The sequence below is a fragment of the Fusarium musae genome, chromosome 4 (assembly GCF_019915245.1).
Source record: "Fusarium musae strain F31 chromosome 4, whole genome shotgun sequence".
Classification (NCBI taxonomy): Eukaryota; Fungi; Ascomycota; class Sordariomycetes; order Hypocreales; family Nectriaceae; genus Fusarium; species Fusarium musae.
In genome coordinates, this window is record NC_058390.1 from 3,423,563 (window position 1) to 3,441,954 (window position 18,392).

General features: G+C 48.7%; 4 protein-coding genes across 4 annotated transcripts; 1 reads left to right on the forward strand and 3 right to left on the reverse strand.

The window, feature by feature from the left end:
- Nucleotides 1-619: 619 nt before the first annotated feature.
- Nucleotides 620-4,333, reverse strand: J7337_005988 (uncharacterized protein; the record flags this gene model as incomplete). Its single annotated transcript, XM_044823657.1, has 1 exon — nt 620-4,333. One exon carries the CDS (start codon nt 4,331-4,333, stop codon nt 620-622), a length of 3,714 nt encoding a protein of 1,237 aa, XP_044682148.1.
- Nucleotides 4,334-9,017: 4,684 nt separating this feature from the next.
- On the reverse strand, nt 9,018-10,208 carry J7337_005989 (uncharacterized protein; the record flags this gene model as incomplete). The annotated part of the gene is made up of 1 exon (XM_044823658.1): nt 9,018-10,208. The coding sequence occupies one exon, from the start codon at nt 10,206-10,208 to the stop codon at nt 9,018-9,020; it is 1,191 nt and encodes a 396-aa protein (XP_044682149.1).
- Nucleotides 10,209-13,017: 2,809 nt separating this feature from the next.
- Nucleotides 13,018-13,638, forward strand: J7337_005990 (uncharacterized protein; the record flags this gene model as incomplete). The annotated part of the gene is made up of 1 exon (XM_044823659.1): nt 13,018-13,638. One exon carries the CDS (start codon nt 13,018-13,020, stop codon nt 13,636-13,638), a length of 621 nt encoding a protein of 206 aa, XP_044682150.1.
- A 411-nt stretch (nt 13,639-14,049) lies between these two features.
- Nucleotides 14,050-15,733, reverse strand: J7337_005991 (uncharacterized protein; the record flags this gene model as incomplete). Its single annotated transcript, XM_044823660.1, has 5 exons — nt 14,050-14,644; nt 14,665-14,680; nt 14,744-14,897; nt 14,964-15,255; nt 15,405-15,733. 5 exons carry the CDS (start codon nt 15,731-15,733, stop codon nt 14,050-14,052), a joined length of 1,386 nt encoding a protein of 461 aa, XP_044682151.1.
- Between the last annotated feature and the right edge of the window lie 2,659 nt (nt 15,734-18,392).

Genomic DNA, 18,392 nt, shown 5'->3' on the forward strand with positions numbered 1-18,392 from the left:
TCATGCACATAGGCTTTGTGATTGACTTTGTACACTTGCCAGTTCCCATATTCATGCTTCGTAAGTCAGGCAAGGCGTCCACACATAGATCATATATGGTTTCAGTGAAGAGGGGATAATCGTAATTGTGATTTGAGTTTATGAGGGGAATTGAAATATCATTTGCCTTTTTTCTCCTCCATAATTTATATATCTATCAGTCATGCCGAGCACGAAAGGCACCTTGGACCGAAGCCTTCTAACATTACAAAATAAACCCAAATAAAACAAGTAACCAAACAAATCCAGATCCATATAATACAACAAATATCGAAGCGATCCCAACCGTCTGCTATGTGAGTATGAAGAAATGGCCCGCCATATCCAAGATCTGTAGTGACAAAAGAAAGGACAAGTACAAATGAGAGGAATAAAAGAAAAATATGAAAGTGGTATTTCAAAAAAAAAAAAAAAAAAAAAAAAAAAAAAAAAAAAAAAAAAAAAAAAAAAAAAAAAAAAAAAAAGTTGTATTTGGTCATTCAGTCATGAATAACTAGCTCTCCCATCTAGTCATGAAAAGGTATATAATATGTGTATATGTATATGTATAGATTGATATAAATGGCTTTTTTTCTTTTCTTTACTTAGAATGCTTCGAGGAATCTTTTCCCTCAGGACTCTCACCACGGCCCACTATGCGAGTGATGCCGCTGAGGATCGTACGTCCTACACGTCCGTTCTTAGACTTGATAGTGTTGCTTGCACTGGCACTCGCACTTCCACCTGTGCTTGCATGTCGTTGCTTTCGTTGCTCCCAGCCTTCTTTGTGGTGGTGATGGTGACGGCGGCGCTCTTTGCTTCGTCTGCGGTTGCGTACTGTGTTGTCGTCGTTGACTTCGCTGCCTGAGCTACCGGGTGTGGGTTCGTAGACGTCGTTCCATGCTGTTGAGGAGCCGCCATAAGAAATAGAGAGCGATTCAATCAAGGATGCTTGTTCGATGGATTCGGCGACATCTTCTGTGGTGGCGCATGTTGCTGTTTCAATAGAACGCTCAGTCTCGACCTTAGCGAGACAAGCGTCGGCGCGTTGTTGTAGAGCGAAGCACACGTCGTTGAAAGCGAGGAGCTCTTGATCCACCTTCTCTTTCTTGTCATCAACCGGTCTAGCGTCCACCCATAGCTTGACAAGGCTTGCCAAGTTTCTCGTGTCGTCAATCAAGTATGGAAGGCTGGGGAATCCCTCCTTAGAAGTAGGACTTAGACGGCCGAGAATAGTGACCGGTGTGCTGTAACCAGCAGGAACGAAATTGGTGTTGCCATCCGCTGGGATACTGCACACTTGGTCAATATAATCACGAACAGATTGTCTCTGCACATTGAGGAATCGGTTCATCGGCTCCATCCACTCCTCCCGCTTTCCAAAGTTGGACAAGTTCGCTAGCTTTTGTAGCGCCTTGGCGATGAGTGTGAATGTTCGTTGGGCATGAGGTCGAGGGTGGTCGCGTAGAAGGTTGAATAGCTTTGGCGATAGAATAGCTGGACAGATGAAGCGGAGGAACAGAAAGCCAGAGACTGATGTGTATGTGACAGTGCGCAAGAAGTCTCCATAGCGATCTTCAGCAACGGCTCGAATGTACTTGAGTATATGTCGTAGCTCCGGAGGGAGTCGGTTGGCTGAATTAGCAATGCACTTCCACACTTCAGTTGTGTAGTGGATGAGCACAGTCCAATGTTGCTCGAGATCAGATTCGTGGGGGATCTTGCTGGGGTCGACTTCGCAGTCTGGGTTGATCTCATTTATCTCAAAGAGCTTCTCCTGTAAGATCTCCTCCAAATACTCCTTGCCCAGGCGGCGCATATGAAATTCGAGCGACTGTGTGAGGAGAGAGTTGCCTCGAAACAGCAGGTTCGCTTCTCCGGCAAGTGACTTGCTCATATCTCGTACGATGAGCTCACGATCAGTTGCAGCGTCGACAGAATCGTTGGACTTCAACCGGCTACTGAATCGATATTTCTTCATGGTAGTCTGGTTGCCAATGCCGTCGATCTCATCCTCAACCAATGCCATGAGCCATTCGCTGGCGGAACCTGACACTTGGAAGATATTGAGGAACAACTCTGCCAATCGACGTAGCTGTCCCGGGAGGACCGCCGATACCTGGTTCGTCAACCCGGCCGGGAATCGGTGCAATAAGTCCGTGAGAGGTTGGTATTCCTTCGACAAAAGCACGACATGCTCATCGTGATTCACTTTGACTAGCATCTGTCCAACCGATTGGTGCTTTTCGTCAAATATCTGGAGCCATTGCTCGCTATCCTTTCCGCGGTCTAGTTGGTCGAGCGAAATGTCAACGGCACCTACCACAAACTCCTGCAGATTGCGTGTTCGAGGCAGTCCGACGGATGCTTGGAGAAGATTACTCGAGCTGTCCAGGTTCCCTTCCACTTTCTTTAAGACGATGGATAATAATGGCGTGGTTGGTGGTAAATCGGTGAACTCGCACTCCTCTCTCCAAAAGGGGTTCTTGGTGGCTGTCTTTGTTGTTGTTCGCGCCCTCACTTCGCCATCTAAGATAACTTCTGCAAGGTAGTTTCCAATCAAGGGATCGGGTTCCGTTCGTCCGGGTCGTTCTGGAATTGTCGGCTCAGTCCCTCCTCCGCCGCTGGGTCTAGCCTTGATCTTTGCTTCAGTAACCCTGACGCTGATTGTCTTTTCAAGTCTGAAAACTTCGCCCTCATACTCTGATTCAATATCCTCAAGTTCTACAATTTGCGATGTGTTAGGGTCGTCAAGCCGATATATGTCGGGTACCGCAAATGCTCTTAGTAGACAAAGCCAAACTTCGAAATGAACCCGGCTGTCGAGGGCTAGGTAAACAGGTCGGAAGATAGAGAGGTGAGTAGATGTAGAAGAGTAAATTGGAAATATGGCGATGCAATATTCTTCGTCGAGTACTGTGCGGTCAAGTTGTTGAACAGCACACCGGGAAAGCTGTGAAAGGTCGATGATGGAAAGAACGGTAACATCATTCTCTGTCATGAGCTTGAACTCGCCGCTGTCCTGTAGAATGCAGGAAACTCTCCTCCAGGATGTCGTGGGTGATCGAAGGTCTCTCGTTGAGGGTCGCTTGACAATCGCCCTTGGTGAAACGGCCAAACCCTTGTCCCAGAGCATCACCTTGCCAACCTTGATGATATTCGTAGGCTTGTTCTTTTCTTGTGACCAACCATGTCTCTTCAATTCCGGCCTCATGGGCGTCACCTGGTTGGCTGGTTTCCCATTGGCAAGCTTAATACCCGTTGGACGTAATTGCTGCCAGCATAGTAAAGCTGCAAGCCACAAGTCGAACTCTTCTGTCACCAAAGGACATATTAGAATTTCCACTGGAGGCGACAGGCAAACCAGCTCCAAGCATTCCTTGGTTAGTTCGGGATAATCGACAGGGAGGACCCTGCAGCCGCGCAGATCAGAAACAAGAGGGATATGAAAGGGTCCATTCTGCCCTGAGTCAAACATGAGACAGCCCTTCTCCTCTTCAATATAAGCTACGCCACTATGCCAAGGACCGCCCGTTTCGCCTTGATATTCGATCTCGCCGCGCATTCGACCGCATAGAGTTCTCATAAGAAGGAGAACCTTGTTTGCGTCATCGGTGGCTATGGGTAATGGGAGTGAGTCGACGGTAGGTGGGGGAGAAATGAGAGGTGAGGTAGGCCTGGATGACTGTCGCTTCATAAGTCTTCTTGACTTTTTGTCTTTTGTTGGTACTAGTGATTCTCGCCCCGTTATCACAGCGTGATGTAGCGAGTCTAATGAACTGAGCTGTGGCCTTAGCTCGTCTGAAGGATGTAATGACCCCGATGAGCTCACACTGCCAACCCGGTGCCGTTCTGATGTCGGCGGTGGTACGCTTCTTTGTGCCAGCATAGAGGTATCCATCGTGCGCGTCCTTGGCCGGAGGCTACCGCTCGTATGCCGTAAATGCTGTCTGGGAGGGCTAGATTCGCTGCTCTCGTACGACTCGCTGAAAACCTCATTAAAAACCATGCCTTGTCTTCTTGTAGGGCCCGGAGGTATAGTCCGGGGCGAACTCTGCTGTGAAGAAGCACCTCTCTGGGACTGTTGAGACTCAGCAGTGACACTGACAGTTGGAGGCTCGACGGGATCGGGTGTGACAGCGCGAACGGTGGAGGTGGCATTTATCAGCGTATGGCGAAAGGCTGACCGCAGGTTGGATGCGCTGGAGCGCTCCATCTTTGGGTCCCGGGGTAGGTTGAGGTCGGAGGTGGAGGCCTGGTTCCAGGATGTGGCATCACTGGAGGTGCCAGATCGTGAGTGGTCTTGTTCGTCCATGTTTGGCGGTCGCAAGCCTAAGCCATTGTGTGTCCACGTCCACATACAAGCGCCCGTTCCGCATTGAGGAGACACAAAGCAATAGCAGTTGTGTTTTTTGTGTGAATAGGTAGGTCGGTGCTTTTGGTGGTTGATTGACTGACGGGTGGAGGTGTCGAGGGCTTTCTTTGTTGCTAGTCAAGGGAGGGGATTTTAATCGATGTGATGAGTTCGAGGGTGTTGACCTCGGTAATTAATGGCTTGAATATGGCCGTCGATTGCAGCAAGATAAGTGCGACTATCTTGGTTGTCGTCAGATGCAGTATCTGATTGTTGAGATGAGGGATCTCTCGCAAATCAGTCAATGACTGGTTGCGGGGAGAGGGCTTGTTAGTCTAGAGTCTGGGCGAGAATCGCAATAGAAGCTGGGAGGGGAACACACCTAGCACACCTCTAGTCTACCTTACACAGCAGCTGTATCAGTACAAATCCACTACAAATGAATTGGATATGCACTACCTAATCGACCCGATAAAAAATGAAGAACTAGCCAAGAGTAGGAATGATCCAATAAAGGAACAAGTAGAAAATAGGTAAGATGTATGTGAATAGATGAGGATAAGTGCTGGTGCGCTCAGACAATGAACGGGTTCGTTCTACTCTCTCTCGTCGGTTGTTTTAGAACAGGAATCGAATTGCGGTGAGTTCGATTACCTACCTATGCTGCTTATAGAAGCATGACAAGATATGACAAGGTCAAGGTCGAGTCGTCTCAGACAATGGATGGGGGGAATTGGAGAGAGATTAACAAGGCTAAATTCGAGTTAAACGTCGCCACACACGCAACGCACTTCAGCGACACACTCACTTTAAGTTAGTGAACGCCTCTTGTCTAGGACCTAGGTGTCTGTGTCTTCTGTAATAAACCCAGGCACCTCCACAGAGGAACCAATGACTTTGCCTGTCCTCAAGCTCAGGCTTAAGCGCAACTGGCTGGCCCTTGTATCTCCAACCACCCTTGAACGCTGTCTGTCCCAGAACTTGGCTTGACTTGACTTTGACTTGTAGGGGTCTTGAAAGGGAAGGGCTTTTGACAGGATGAAAACAGCCCGGGTCTGCCTTGCTTGGGCGATATTAGACAGGAATACGTATTCTGCAACTGCCGGAAATTTAAACCATAATATCGTGAGATAACCTCAGGGTTGTGCTCTTTTTTTTTTTTTTTTTTCTTTTCTCTCCGGTTTGCATATGGCATATGGCCAGGCACATTTTGTAATCAGGTCGACTGACCTGCTTCTTCTGTCTTGGATCCGGCTTCGAGAAGCGGGGGATAGCTAGGGACGGTTTTCGCTGCCGATCACAGCGCAGAATGGAACGCCATGCAGCCTTTTCGGCTTTAGTTTTCGGGCGAGGAACCATGTCCAATCGTTTACTTGAAGAGAGATGCCGAGACAAGACGGGCCGTGACGATACCTAACAAGTACCTAAGCTATCGTACCTAATTCCGTCAAGACACTATCAAGTACCTATCTCAGCTGCTGACGAGTCTCTCTGCGACTTGTCTCAACTACGCTACGCAGTCCCAGTCCTCTTCAACTTCATCTCATTCCCTTTCCTTCCAGAATCTCAGACTCAGACCCGACGCAGTGGGGGGAAAGCAGAAGCAGCAGGGTCTCCCTGACAGATGTGCCCTGCAAGTCGGATCCCACTCTAAAGACCTGGCCTTGTCCCGGGCACGCAACGCAGCACGCAACGCAACAGTGGAGGACAAGGACAAAGTGTGGAGTTGGTTAATGGAAGAGAGCGGATCTTCTTTGATAGAGAGTTACAATGCTAAATTAGGAAGTGGCCTAATTCCTTTACCGTGATTGTATGATTACAATATCAGCACATATGATGTATGTAGACTACGTATGAAGGCAATAGTCAACTGAGATATTACTAGTATTGAGGCCGCCTTCTAAGGTGGTGATCCAGTTCTCATTTCAGAAACGAAACCTTGCTGTCCTCAAAGCTTCTCTGTATCATGCACTGAGACTCTGTCCGACATGAGAATGGAACCATGGACCCGTCAGACTGGTTGTGAGTTGTCCACCTGATTGATAAACCAACACCAACAGCAGCACCAACAGCATCACATCTCACAGCGTCACATCAAATCCCCTGCTCCCAAGTTTCATCCCAAGTCGTCCAGCGTTTCCAGTGTTTCCATCAAATCCCGGGCTTTCACCCTGTCCCGCCGAGCCAGGATCTTCGGATGCTTTCCTCCCTCCCCAAAAGAGGACATTTTTCGGATGAGCTTTTCCAGTAAAGGTTCTTGTTGCGATTGTGCAAGTAAGCCGACCCTTACTCCGTATCCTGGCTGCAGACCCGCTAGCTAGGGACAGGCCTTCAGATGATTAATGATGGTCGATCCAATCTCAACGTTCGTTAGGTTTTCATGGAGAGAGCTGAGCTGACTGTCAATGACTCGAGTTGATGATGATTCTCGGTGACGAGATGCAGAAATGAGTGCCTCAGAGGCACGCGGGACAGGGAATCCGAGTTCCTAGCATGACAAGGCGCAAGCCATGAGACGGTCATAACATGGGAATAGTCAGAATGTCACCCGGCAAGTATCAGTTTTCGCCCGCAACGACGGGCTGATATCCCACGCATCTAAGTTAGCTTCTAGCATCAGTAAAACTCAAACTTGAGCGCCGCTAGTTCAAGAGCTCTCTCGGAGCGAGCTTCCTAGCACCAGACTTGATCACATTTCCCATTAAAGACAATCTCTGAGTGGTTCAGGGTACGAGATCTGCAATCAAAAGCATGCCGGGGTTGATGACAGCCAAGAAGCAAGATCAAGCTGACAAAACCATCAGCCCAACGGGTCAAATCCAATGAGATGATGGGAATCCGTATTCCTGGCATTATCGTAGAGAAACTAAGATTTGAGGCCTGCCCCGCCCACATGGATATCTTCTCTTGTGACCAACAGTTCTTGGCAAGGCTAACAAGGAACTCCTCAAAAGCAAATAGGGTCGTCAAAGCGTTCTCCGTGGTCTATCTCCGATATTCACGATACTAGTTACCTGTGTCCTTACTCCTCTTTTCTCCTGAAAATCTTATCCGGATAATGTCTATGGTTACGGGAATAAGTCGACGCTGAATTGCCGTTCAAACCCCTGAGCTTATGATCCAACGCCCGCTGCTGATATCGAGCATATGCAAGAAAGATGTGCATAGAATATGAGGCTGTTGGTTCCAACAACACTGGGTTTGCTGTCCCGTCCCGCTGGCGTGGGACGATCCACGTGTGGCATCTAGAAAAACTCTCATCTCCATATTCTTTGCTTTTGTTAATGCCTGAGTTCTGAGATGGATCTTACGTGTCATCGGGGAAGCCCTGTCTTTTGAGTCTGTGCTATCCGTATTGCTTCTCCATGAGTCGCCAATGTTACCATGTATCTGATCCATTGATGCAATACTTGCTTACACGAAAGTCGCATCTTACCTCCAAAGCAATCGTTTCTTTTTTCAACATCAGTCAGGGGTCAAGACCATTGTCGACGTGTTCCAGCGTGAGAGAACCATTTTCGAATGCCGGGGACCAATCATTCGAGAATATCATGGTTCTCAACTTTAAACTTGCCTGACATGTCCCCATTTGTAACCTCCTTTGACCCCGGGTAATCAAGCACAGTCCTTCTCTTGACCTAACCCAAGAGTCTTTCGAAACATCAGCTCACAAAGTGCAACAATTCAGGCAACACAGGTTTCCGAATCACACCGCTTCTATTAACGAGCGTCTATTTGATGAGCCTAATTGTGTTTCCATGCATAGCCTTCTTAGGGCTTCGTCATGATATTATATCCTTGTCTCATGTGGTGCCACGCAATCGGTCCAAGTGATTTATATCAAAAAAGGAAACCTTCTTAATACTCCAAGATATACGACTATCAACAAGGGCATAGAATCCACATGTTGCTTCTTGAGGCCAGCAACAAGGTTACATCTCATATTCTAGAAACTTGTACCATTGCTCATGAGACGAAAGCCCCACTAACCAGACCATGCTGAAGACTACCTATGATTTCACCCAGAGAGCTACAGACTTCTTCATCATGGTCCACAACAGCTGCAGTCACCGTTTCAGAACTTCCTCATGCCAAGAAAGGTCATATTCGTGCTCATCTTGTGCAGAAAGACTCCCATTGATTGACAACAAACGCGGTATTGGTTACACATAACATGTTAACATGCCATCTCCCTTCTCTCAACGTCTGATGCTCAAACTTTTCATGGATATGACACAAAATCATGATTCACCGTGTCCCTTACCCGCAAGAAATCACCCAGGCGAAAGTAAACCGAGCAAGATGTTGAATACATAACTACCAATTTGGGTAATTTCTTTGTATTTTCTCGCGTCAGAAAAGAAGATGAAAAAAGACCAAGAAAGCATGATATGTGCATGGTGCTTGTATCGCGCAAAGTCTCGACGCCTGGTAAAAACTCTCTCTTCCAACTCCCATTGCCAGATCCCGGTATCCTCATTCTCAATCCCTCCCAAAAAAAATGTCGATCCCCGTACGGTATCGAAGTCGAATAGAATAAAAAAATAACTAAAGTCACCAAATTGTATAAAATATTGCATTTGCTTTGTGGATATCATCATTTCTCCTTCTCGAATAGCGTACTCCTGTCGTGCTGAAAATGCAATTAACGAAGGTGAGTTGCCTCAATTGGGCTTGCAGGACCGCTGCGAACATGGCTCAGATCACTGCTACCGGTTCGTCGTAGGGCCTGGCTCAATGTCTCGATGTTCAGATCACCCCCTGAAGGGTTGAGCTTGAGGTTGTTTGTGCTTGTTGGGCTACCAAGAGGTCTTCGAGTCGGACTCAACTCGATACCCTTCATGCTGCCAGGGTTGCTTGTGGGGGGGCTTGTCTCGGGTCCTTGGCTCGACACGGGTGATCGAATTGGCGAAGGCGAACGGTTGACCGCTGCTGGGAGAGACGTAAGTCCTGCGAGGTGGATGCTGTCGCGGGAGCTCGCAACACCCGAAAGAGGGTTGTGTTCAGCCTGTACAACGTCGGCAAATGAAATGAATGAGAGCCGGCGGACATCGGAAGAGTCCAGGGAACCGTAGTTGGAAGCGTTGTCGGCCGAGACAGCCTCTCGGTCAGCAAAGGAGGCGAGCTCGGCTGCCCACTCGCTGGCTCCAAGGTCGTACGAGGGGAAAACATTGCTGGTTCCTGTAACTGTCACAGCGGCAGGTTGATGCGAGCTGTGGGTAACAATCTCGACTGTATCGGGGTCAAGCTTTTCGTTCGTGATGGCCTCGGACGCATCGTCGAGGACGGGAGGAATGTAGTTTTCGGTCTGAATATGTGTAGGGATGGCGGGAGAGTTGGGCTTGAGAACAGTGCTATCCTGAACATCACGCTCAAAGATCTGTGATGTGGCTGGCGAAGAAAGTCGTGGAGAACCGGTGAAGCCGCGACCTGGAGATGAGGGAAGAGTAAAGCTCTGCTCGCTAGCAGGAGGCCATGACGGCTGTTTCGAGGACAACTTGGAAGCATCTCGAGATAGAGATGGGGTGGCAGGGTTGGAGTTCACGTTGGCAGGAGTTTGTGACTCAGAACGAGACTCCGGTTGGGATTCAGACTTGGAGTTGGTTGTGTCGGGTTTGGAGTCAGACTTGGTAAGCACAGAGGATTTCTTCTTGCCGAGGCCGAACAAGCTACGCATCTTGCTCTTCCCGTCCTTCTTTGTATCTTCTCTGTGATCGGCATCGTTGCTGAAATCGCTGGCTCGGGGGGTTGAGTCACCTAACCGTTGATCACCAACAGACTCAGTGTTGGCGAAACGGTCATCGCGGGTGATGGGGGCTGCTTCGGCAAGACTCATGTTGACAGATGAGCCCAGATGTTAACCGTTGGAGGTTAAGCGTCGTCAACGGTTTTCGGTGGTAAACTATATACGGGAGAACGTTTGCTGCTGCAAAAGATTGTATGGGACTGCCCAATAAGGTCGAGTCAGTAACGAGAGTCGTGGAATGCAAGTCTAGAGCGGCAAGTGGGAGAGCAACGACAGATGACAGTCAGGCGGACGGGCAGCAGAGATATTTAAGTAGCGGGTGTGAAGTATCGGATGAGCAAGTCGGGAAAAGCAGAAAAAAACAAAATCAGATGTGATGCGACCTTGTGTAACTGAGACTTTTTGACTTTTGAGTTTGGCGTCGGTGCTGCCCTTTGGATGAGGGTGGGAGAAACATTGAATATTGGATTGGAATAGATAGCACCTCATGGAACTTACCTAGGTATATCTGCCCTGTAAAACAGTCCGTAGCTCCCGGTACAATACTGGGGACTCCGTAAACAAAGACCCGCAACGGCCAGCGCTAGCTCTTAGGGACCTGCTAATCGCGGCAATGCCGTTGTCCGCTTGACGCCGTCTCGGTCTGAGGGTCTGCGTGATGCACTTGGGTTTTTGTGGCTGATGCTCTAGAGATTGGCCGAGACAATGATTCCAAGATTTGGTCGATGAGTTGAAGAGACAGAGACAGAGAGAGTCGGAGATAGACAGATTGTGGGTGAGTTAAGTACAATGCTCGGCAGGGCAGAGCGGGCTGAGACTTTGGGCGCGCTATGGCTAGGGCTGTAGCGTATTCGTAGGTGTCAAGGGAGGGAGAGAGAGAGAGAGAGGTTTGGAGGCGCAAGCAAGCGCAAGGTACGGACTGTACTGTACCTAGGTGCAGGTGCGTGCAGGTACGAAGACGATAAACTAAAATAAGTTTATTGCTTTTGCCGGATGTCGCTCGCCTCGTTGCCCGTTGTTGGTAAATTGCAAGGATCTTTCGAGATGGATATTCTATTTATTGTCTGCCGAAATGAACAATGAAAGGGAGACAAAAGTCAGAACTTGAGAAGGGGGGAATGGTGCATTAATGGATGAGACGAGCTTCAAAAGGCTAAAGAAAAAGGTATGTGAATGGAATTGATAATGACTGGGGGGGCTGACGGGCGGCGTAGGTGGCTTTACAATTCGTTTTGGAGGTCAAGTCAAGCTTCAACTTTTCCCAAAGATCAGCGCACTTTCGATCAAGGCACGGGACCGACTGAAGGCGGGATGATTGCACTATCCAGGGCATTTATGGGGCAATTTATGTGAGTCGCACAGATGAAAGCCTCCACCGTCTGCAGGGACGAGAGATTTAATTCCATGGCTCCAATGTAAACGATGGGAAAGGGTTTTGAACCACGGGACCTTTGCCAGCCAATTTGGCCAACGGACGATGGACGATGAGCAAGAGAGGCATTATTAGCAAAACCTGCTAAAAACGGTAGACATCGAGATGCCATGCCGTAAAAGCGATACAAGGCCACAGACTGTGACCACGTTTTAGGATCTCGTCCGCCCAGATGCTCTTCTCTTTCTGTTGGGTCTCCATGTTGTGATCCTACGTTTGATGTTACGTCTGTCTGGTATCGTGCAGCACCAATGCATGCACTCGACATGGGACTCTCGTTAATGCAAGTCAGGCCTGTATCAAAGGGACTTTCTCCCAATAGTACCAAGGTCAGCCCTGGGCTGCCTATCTCAGATGCTGAGGGACTGATCCGATGGGTTCAAAATATCCCTTCTCACCTTGAAATGACATGATATTGCTTTCGCTCTCTCCCTCGTACGTACAGTCACAGCCTTGATAACATGTGATGCTATATCAGTCTTTATCACTCCATTTCCCCTTCAGCCTGCATATTCTCGCTCTGCCTTGGAACAAGTCGGTTGGGTGTCCATGGTCACCAAGTTGGTCACCTCTTATCACATCCCATTACTGTCAATCACCAACCCGGCTACAGCCCCGCTACCGACATGGACCTCGTGACGACTCCTTCAGGGCACTTTCTTCATCTTGCCCTGGCGGAACAGGCTAATAAGGGATAAAGATCCGCGCGTATCTGCATCAGAGTAATGACCAACGAAGAGGGAGAGGGAAAAAAGCCTGCCCTGCTTTACCCACCGTTGATTGCTTTTTTGGTCCCAAACATCAACAACACCAAAAACCCAATCTGAGATGCATCATTGGGCTTCCAATTCAGCCCTGTTTTGGTTACTCCAAGCTCTGACAGGCCCCATGTGCCGACCCCGTTGACCCCTTTTCCCCTGCTATAATTTGCCACTGATAAGGGTGACTGATTGATCTTCCACAATTTCTCCAGTTTCTCTGGAATTTTCTGTAGATCTCCATGGCCTTGGAGAAATGAAACAAGGGACTCGTCAGCATGAAGTTTCATCTCATTGCGCCGACTGCATGTAAGCGGGAGTTAATAGCCACGAGGGGTCAATGTCGAGGGGCATTCCTCCTGGTGAAGAATCGACGTCATCAGCTTTCAAGTTTGGAGCTAAGAGGAGAGCCCGAGAAGATGATCATGGGTCGGCCCATACCATGTGACTTTGAAGCTGGAACAAACACGTGACTCGTGTCATTAGGTAAGCTGTGCTAGGTAAGCGTAGCTGTGCACGGCAGAAACTTCAGATCTCCGACTTCAGGTAGTTTACAGGGTCCAGCGGTAACCACACGATACGCCAATTACCGTGGCCAATCGCTCTCAGCCCGGTCCTCGAGGTCCATACAAAGTCAAATCACATCTCCGGTCACTTGTGCAACTGTTTTCTTGTCACGGGACCCTCGACGATAGCCCATCAAGTCACCATGGAGTTCCGAAGCCTCATTCGACCAGCCGCCAGGCTATTCAGCCCTCGTGCTGCCCTTCCTACCATTCCTTGCCGTGGCCACAAGACAACAAGCCGAACGAAACGATCTCTAAAGATTGCTCCTCACGAGTCCTTTCTCCCAGACCGAAAGGCAGCCTTCCCCGCCTCCGACTCTATCATCTACAACCCTCCTTCTTCCGAGGCCTCTCCTCTTCACACACCTTTCATCTTCCTCCCACATAGCGACCCTCGCCGTGCCGCTCTCACACGAATGCGACACACTCCCGGCTCTCCTCTAGAACCTATCGCACCCGGCAAACTTGCCCCAAAGATGGACTATCCTCGCCGCAATCCTGTATACAACCTCAAGGCTGAGGATATCAGGGAGATGAAGCGACTAAGGGCAGATGATCCCATCACATGGAGTGTGAATAAGCTGGCTGAAAAGTTTGGCTGCTCGCCTGTTTTCGTCAAGATGGCTGCTCCTGCGCCCAAGTCATATCTTGAGGGTCTTAAGCGCAAGCAGGAGAGAAGGGAATCACGATGGGGTGCTATTCGAACCGCCGCAAGAGAGGACCGCAAGAGGAGGACAGACATGCTGTACCGTGGCGAGTTGTAAGGAGTTTATTCTTCGATGTGTCGGTGTGGCAGTCTATCAGACTTGTACAAACATGGAAAATCGTCTGAGTTGATGTAGGATTATGGTCATGGAGAATAAAGTGAAATGCGAATAGCATTGATTCCGGCCCAACGAGAGGGCAAAAATCTGTATAATTGCCAAATACCAAAAACCCCTCGAATACAACGGCCTCTTGTATTTTTGACCCTTGTCTCCCTATCTCGTGTATCATGAATGGCGTATGCCCGTTGAGTTTATGACATTCAATGCCCAGCAATTCTCCAATTGTGTCCCATATGTACCCCTTGTTCCCAGATAGCAAGCAATTAAAGCTAATCCAAGAGGTCGATACACCTATATACGAACATTCGTAAAACCAACCAATAAAAACTATACGAAGCAACTTTTGTTTTAATCCAACTTCATCTCAGTCGATCTAGTAGTCGACGTCGATGTGCGGCGGCTTCCTCCAGCACTTGAAGACGAGGAAGACGGTGGCTCATTCAAGAGATCCTTTTCACCAGGAATCACACGGTTACACCAACCGCACCACGAACGACGTTCTCCTCTAACCTCTCGGCCGAGGATACGACTACCGCTGGTGCGCTCATCATCCCACTCAGGGACACAATGTCCAACACGCACCATGCGAACACGTTTGCGCTTCACAACACCACCAATACCCTCGATCTCATGACGAAGGTATCCAGGGCCAAGGGACGGCGATGGTGTGCGCTCATGTGTAAGACGGAGCTGGTCGATGAGTGCGTCAACCGGAGCTTGTTGCGGAGCCGGAGTCGGAGCCACATTGCCGTCCCGGGCGTCCTCGGCGTCGCAATCTACCTGATGCTCGACTTCTTTGGCGGCACAGCAATCTTCTTCGCGGCCACATACGACGCCACGAACGCCCTCGCCAATGCCTGTTCCAAGACCGCCGAGGACCTCACCGTACTGGTTTCGCCAGCGCCATATACTAAGCCCATCGGTCAGTAAGAGAGCAAGGTTACTTGAAATATTAATACACACCGCTGATAGTCATGATCTGCGGCACGAATGCTTCGCCCACATGGTTGGCATAGCCAAACGCCCTCGTCGGCGCACTTACAAACGTCTCGCGACACCAACTCAGATGACAGTGGTACATCTGAATCTACTGGCGCCTTGATAAGAGTGGCTATAGGTGCGTGAACACAAGGTTTGCAGAGTCTCCTGTGCCTCTCCTTGAGGGCGACGGAAGCCGGTGGCTTGATGGCGCAGTTCTGCAGAGTAGGTCAGTAACACGCGATTGGGCCAAAACTCGGCAGCTCGCAGATCGCTGTACATACCCGGCATATCACATCGCCGCATCGACGGCACTTGCCAACCATATCGCGAGCGCAGTCGCCTGATTTTCCATTGTAACTGCGCCCGTCTTCCATGTAGAACCAATTACCAGCGCGAGCGCGGTAGCGAAAGGTTTCGGAGCCATCAACGGGGACTTCTTCGTTTTGGCAGTGGAGGGTAGAGTTGATCAGAGTAGTACGGTACTGAATGAGGCCATGATGGATGAGTCGACAGGTACGCGAAAGAGCATCGAGGGTATTAAGGTCGATGGAAGCTGCAATGGCTTCGACAACACTATTTGGAGGGTTAGTGGGAGTTGTCATGACATGTCGAATTCGGTGTTAAACGAAGCACCAGATATCATGATGAAGGTCAACAGCTTCGACCACGAATCACTCAACGAAATTGGACAGAAAATTGATTGAGCAACGGATCGCACTCACGGATAACACTGAAAGGCGTTGGTAATAGGCGCCTGAAAGGTAGAAGAGTCCATGGTGCCTAGTGGCTCTGGGTTATACAAAGAATGAGGCCAAGGTCCATTCCGGCTGTTGGCAGACAACAACTGGAGTTTCCTAAGAAGAAGAAGATGCTGATCTTTTTGAGAAAGCTCACTCTGCTGGGGGTCGTCATGATGAAAAGGACCAGGAGGCGGAATAGGCGGCACGACCTCATGATGAGGTGCAGAAGCGGCACGAGGATCGTTGACGGTAAAGCCGCCAGGGCCCGCTCCAACATCCTCGTCCTCCTCCAAATCCACAAAACGCGCCATGGCTTGTTTTGGGGGTGTTTCTTTTGTTTCTTTTACTAGTGACTTGCGTCTTGGCACAGTAGGTACAGTGTGAGCCCACGATCCCCAGGATCTGATAAGCAGAGGGGATAGGATGGGATGGGTAGGGGGGCTCGAGTCGGTAAGAGGGGGGTCCGAGAATGATAGAACCGGATGTCGAAGGCCGGAAGAGGGCCCGTGATGCGGAACTTTGACTGATCGGGGCTAGACACGGCAGAGAAAGGTATGCAGGAAGATAGAGAGAGAGATCGAGAGTAGGTATGAAAAGAGAAGGTGATGTTTAGTTACAGAATAGGACTAATGATATCTGCAGGGGGAATGAACTGGAACTAGAATTGGAACTGGGGCTATGATGAGTGAGAAAGAAGTGGGTTATGTTATGTTATCAATGTCACCAACGGAGGCCGGGAGTTGATGAAGCGGGGAGACGGAGCGGGACGAAAGAATCACGGAGGTAGAAAGGAAGAGTGAGTTATGATATGAGCTTAGAAGCAGCCATTGAAGCTACAGAACAGAGTCGTTCTCAGTGGATCTGCGTAGAAAGACTGTGAGTGAGATTGAGGAGATGGAGTGGAATGTGAGTGAGTGAGCAAACGAATGAGTGAGTGAATGGTGGCAGTGAGATCGATTGCATCAATGAGATTCGTCAATGATGCGTCAGTCACTTGATGCCAGCCACAGCTCGACCCAGACTCGAATCAAGTTAGATAACGACCACTAGTATGTCTACGGTAAAGTCCAGGACCAATTCCTGAAGCTTGTCAGAATTGCCAAGAATAGCATAAACCCTCGAGTTCAAGAGCCCGATTCAAACCTATCATGGAAGCGAGTCTTGTCGTGTCTCGTCTGCCCCTCTTTGTTCCCGAGAGCTCAAGTGGATCTAGTGCTGTCAACTTTTTTAACATCCATGTACATTGTACAGACAATGCGTATATGGATAATCCGGCGGTGACGGCTATGTCGTGCTCGAGCTGCAATGTAATACTATTACACCGAATAAACAAAACAGTACAAAAATACCACTTTCTCCTTTACGGGCTTGTGCAATGTCACGAGGATACCCCACGTGTTTTTTTTTTTTTTACCCGTCATGAGACGAGAAGAATTCACTTGTTTGCATCATGCCAATCATGCAGGGGGTTCACCGTTCAGTTCCCAACAACGCATCTCGTTACGTACAACAACGCTGTATTCTAGAAAAAATGCCCAGGTCTAGCTTGGATTGCATCGCAATGTGCGAGCAGAAAATTGCGACACGGCTGTTTAGATCGTTCCGGTGTCGGGGCCCATGACAATCTCATCTTATCAATCTAATCTCTCTTGCAGCCTACCCCATACCATCATGACTTAGAGACCTATTAGGAATAGTTGGGCGGAGTTGTTTGACAAATAGATATTCTGAAAAACAGGGGACTAGTTCTTTTTTCGATCTGAGTTATTTCTTTTGCATTGTGCGTGTAAATGGAAGGATACGGCGTCATATACCCCGAATAAAGGAAGTGTGCCAATTTCTCTACGTGCAATTACCTTATTAGTACACCATTCTCATAGCATTGTTTTCACTCATTCAGTGTTGAAACTTCTAAACATGGAAAATGCTGTCTTTTAAATTAGCCTTAATATATGCCCCCAAAAGCAAGAGTTGGAATTTCGAATGTCCGTTGATAGGTACTCACCAAGATATCATTGTAAACCTCAACCAACAGACTGTTGGAAATGGAGTTTTGTATGATCCATCCGCCAAGCAGTCCAACAGCCATGACATGACACTTTTCAAATCCCCAAACTTCTCTCAAGATAATATTTTGGAAACGAAAGATGAAGTGCCCCCCAGCGAGCAGGCTTCGGGCCATGGATGTACGAGGATCCAGAACATGTCTCAACATCTGGCGTCAGACAATGACCAGCTTATCAGAGACTATCTATCAAGCATAAAAACGGTATTTCCCAAATACCCTGAGTTTCTGAAGGTATCAAAACCGACAACGCCTTTACCAATGTTTCCATGATTCGAGGAGGATCAACCTGGGCTGCTACAACCGATGCAAATCATGTACCAGCATTTGATCAAGAAGCAATATTTCAAGTAGCTTGGGACAAACCGATGCAAAAAGAATGAGATTCGAAATCCCCTTGAATGAAAATTGACGATAGAGTAAGACAATATCCCAATATTGATCTATGCGTGGGCGGACATCCTCTCAACACGGTGGAGGTGGTTGAATCACGAGCACAACTATCTCAGTCTTGGCCATACAACTTCAACCAGGGCTCCGGAGCACCTTTGAGTACTGGTTATTCTTCTAAAGAGGTTGATATTGGCGAAGTAGAAGAGGACGCGGCTCAATTGTGGGGTGCTGTTCTGTCGAATGATGGCGACTGGGACCCAACTATTCAAGGCTCGAATGGCAAGCTCATGTATCCTCTGAGGTCCATTTGAACAGTACTGAACGGATCATTCACCATCGCTCAGATGATCATGAAACGAATCTATGGAGTAGTATGAACTCCTACATCATCTATCGCCGCCCGTGGTTACTTGTCTGACTACTGTTATCTCCACGACATTGAAGATCAGAAGATAGTAGCCTCCATGGGCGCAACACTAATACTAGCTGCCAAACATAATAGAAGGCCTATT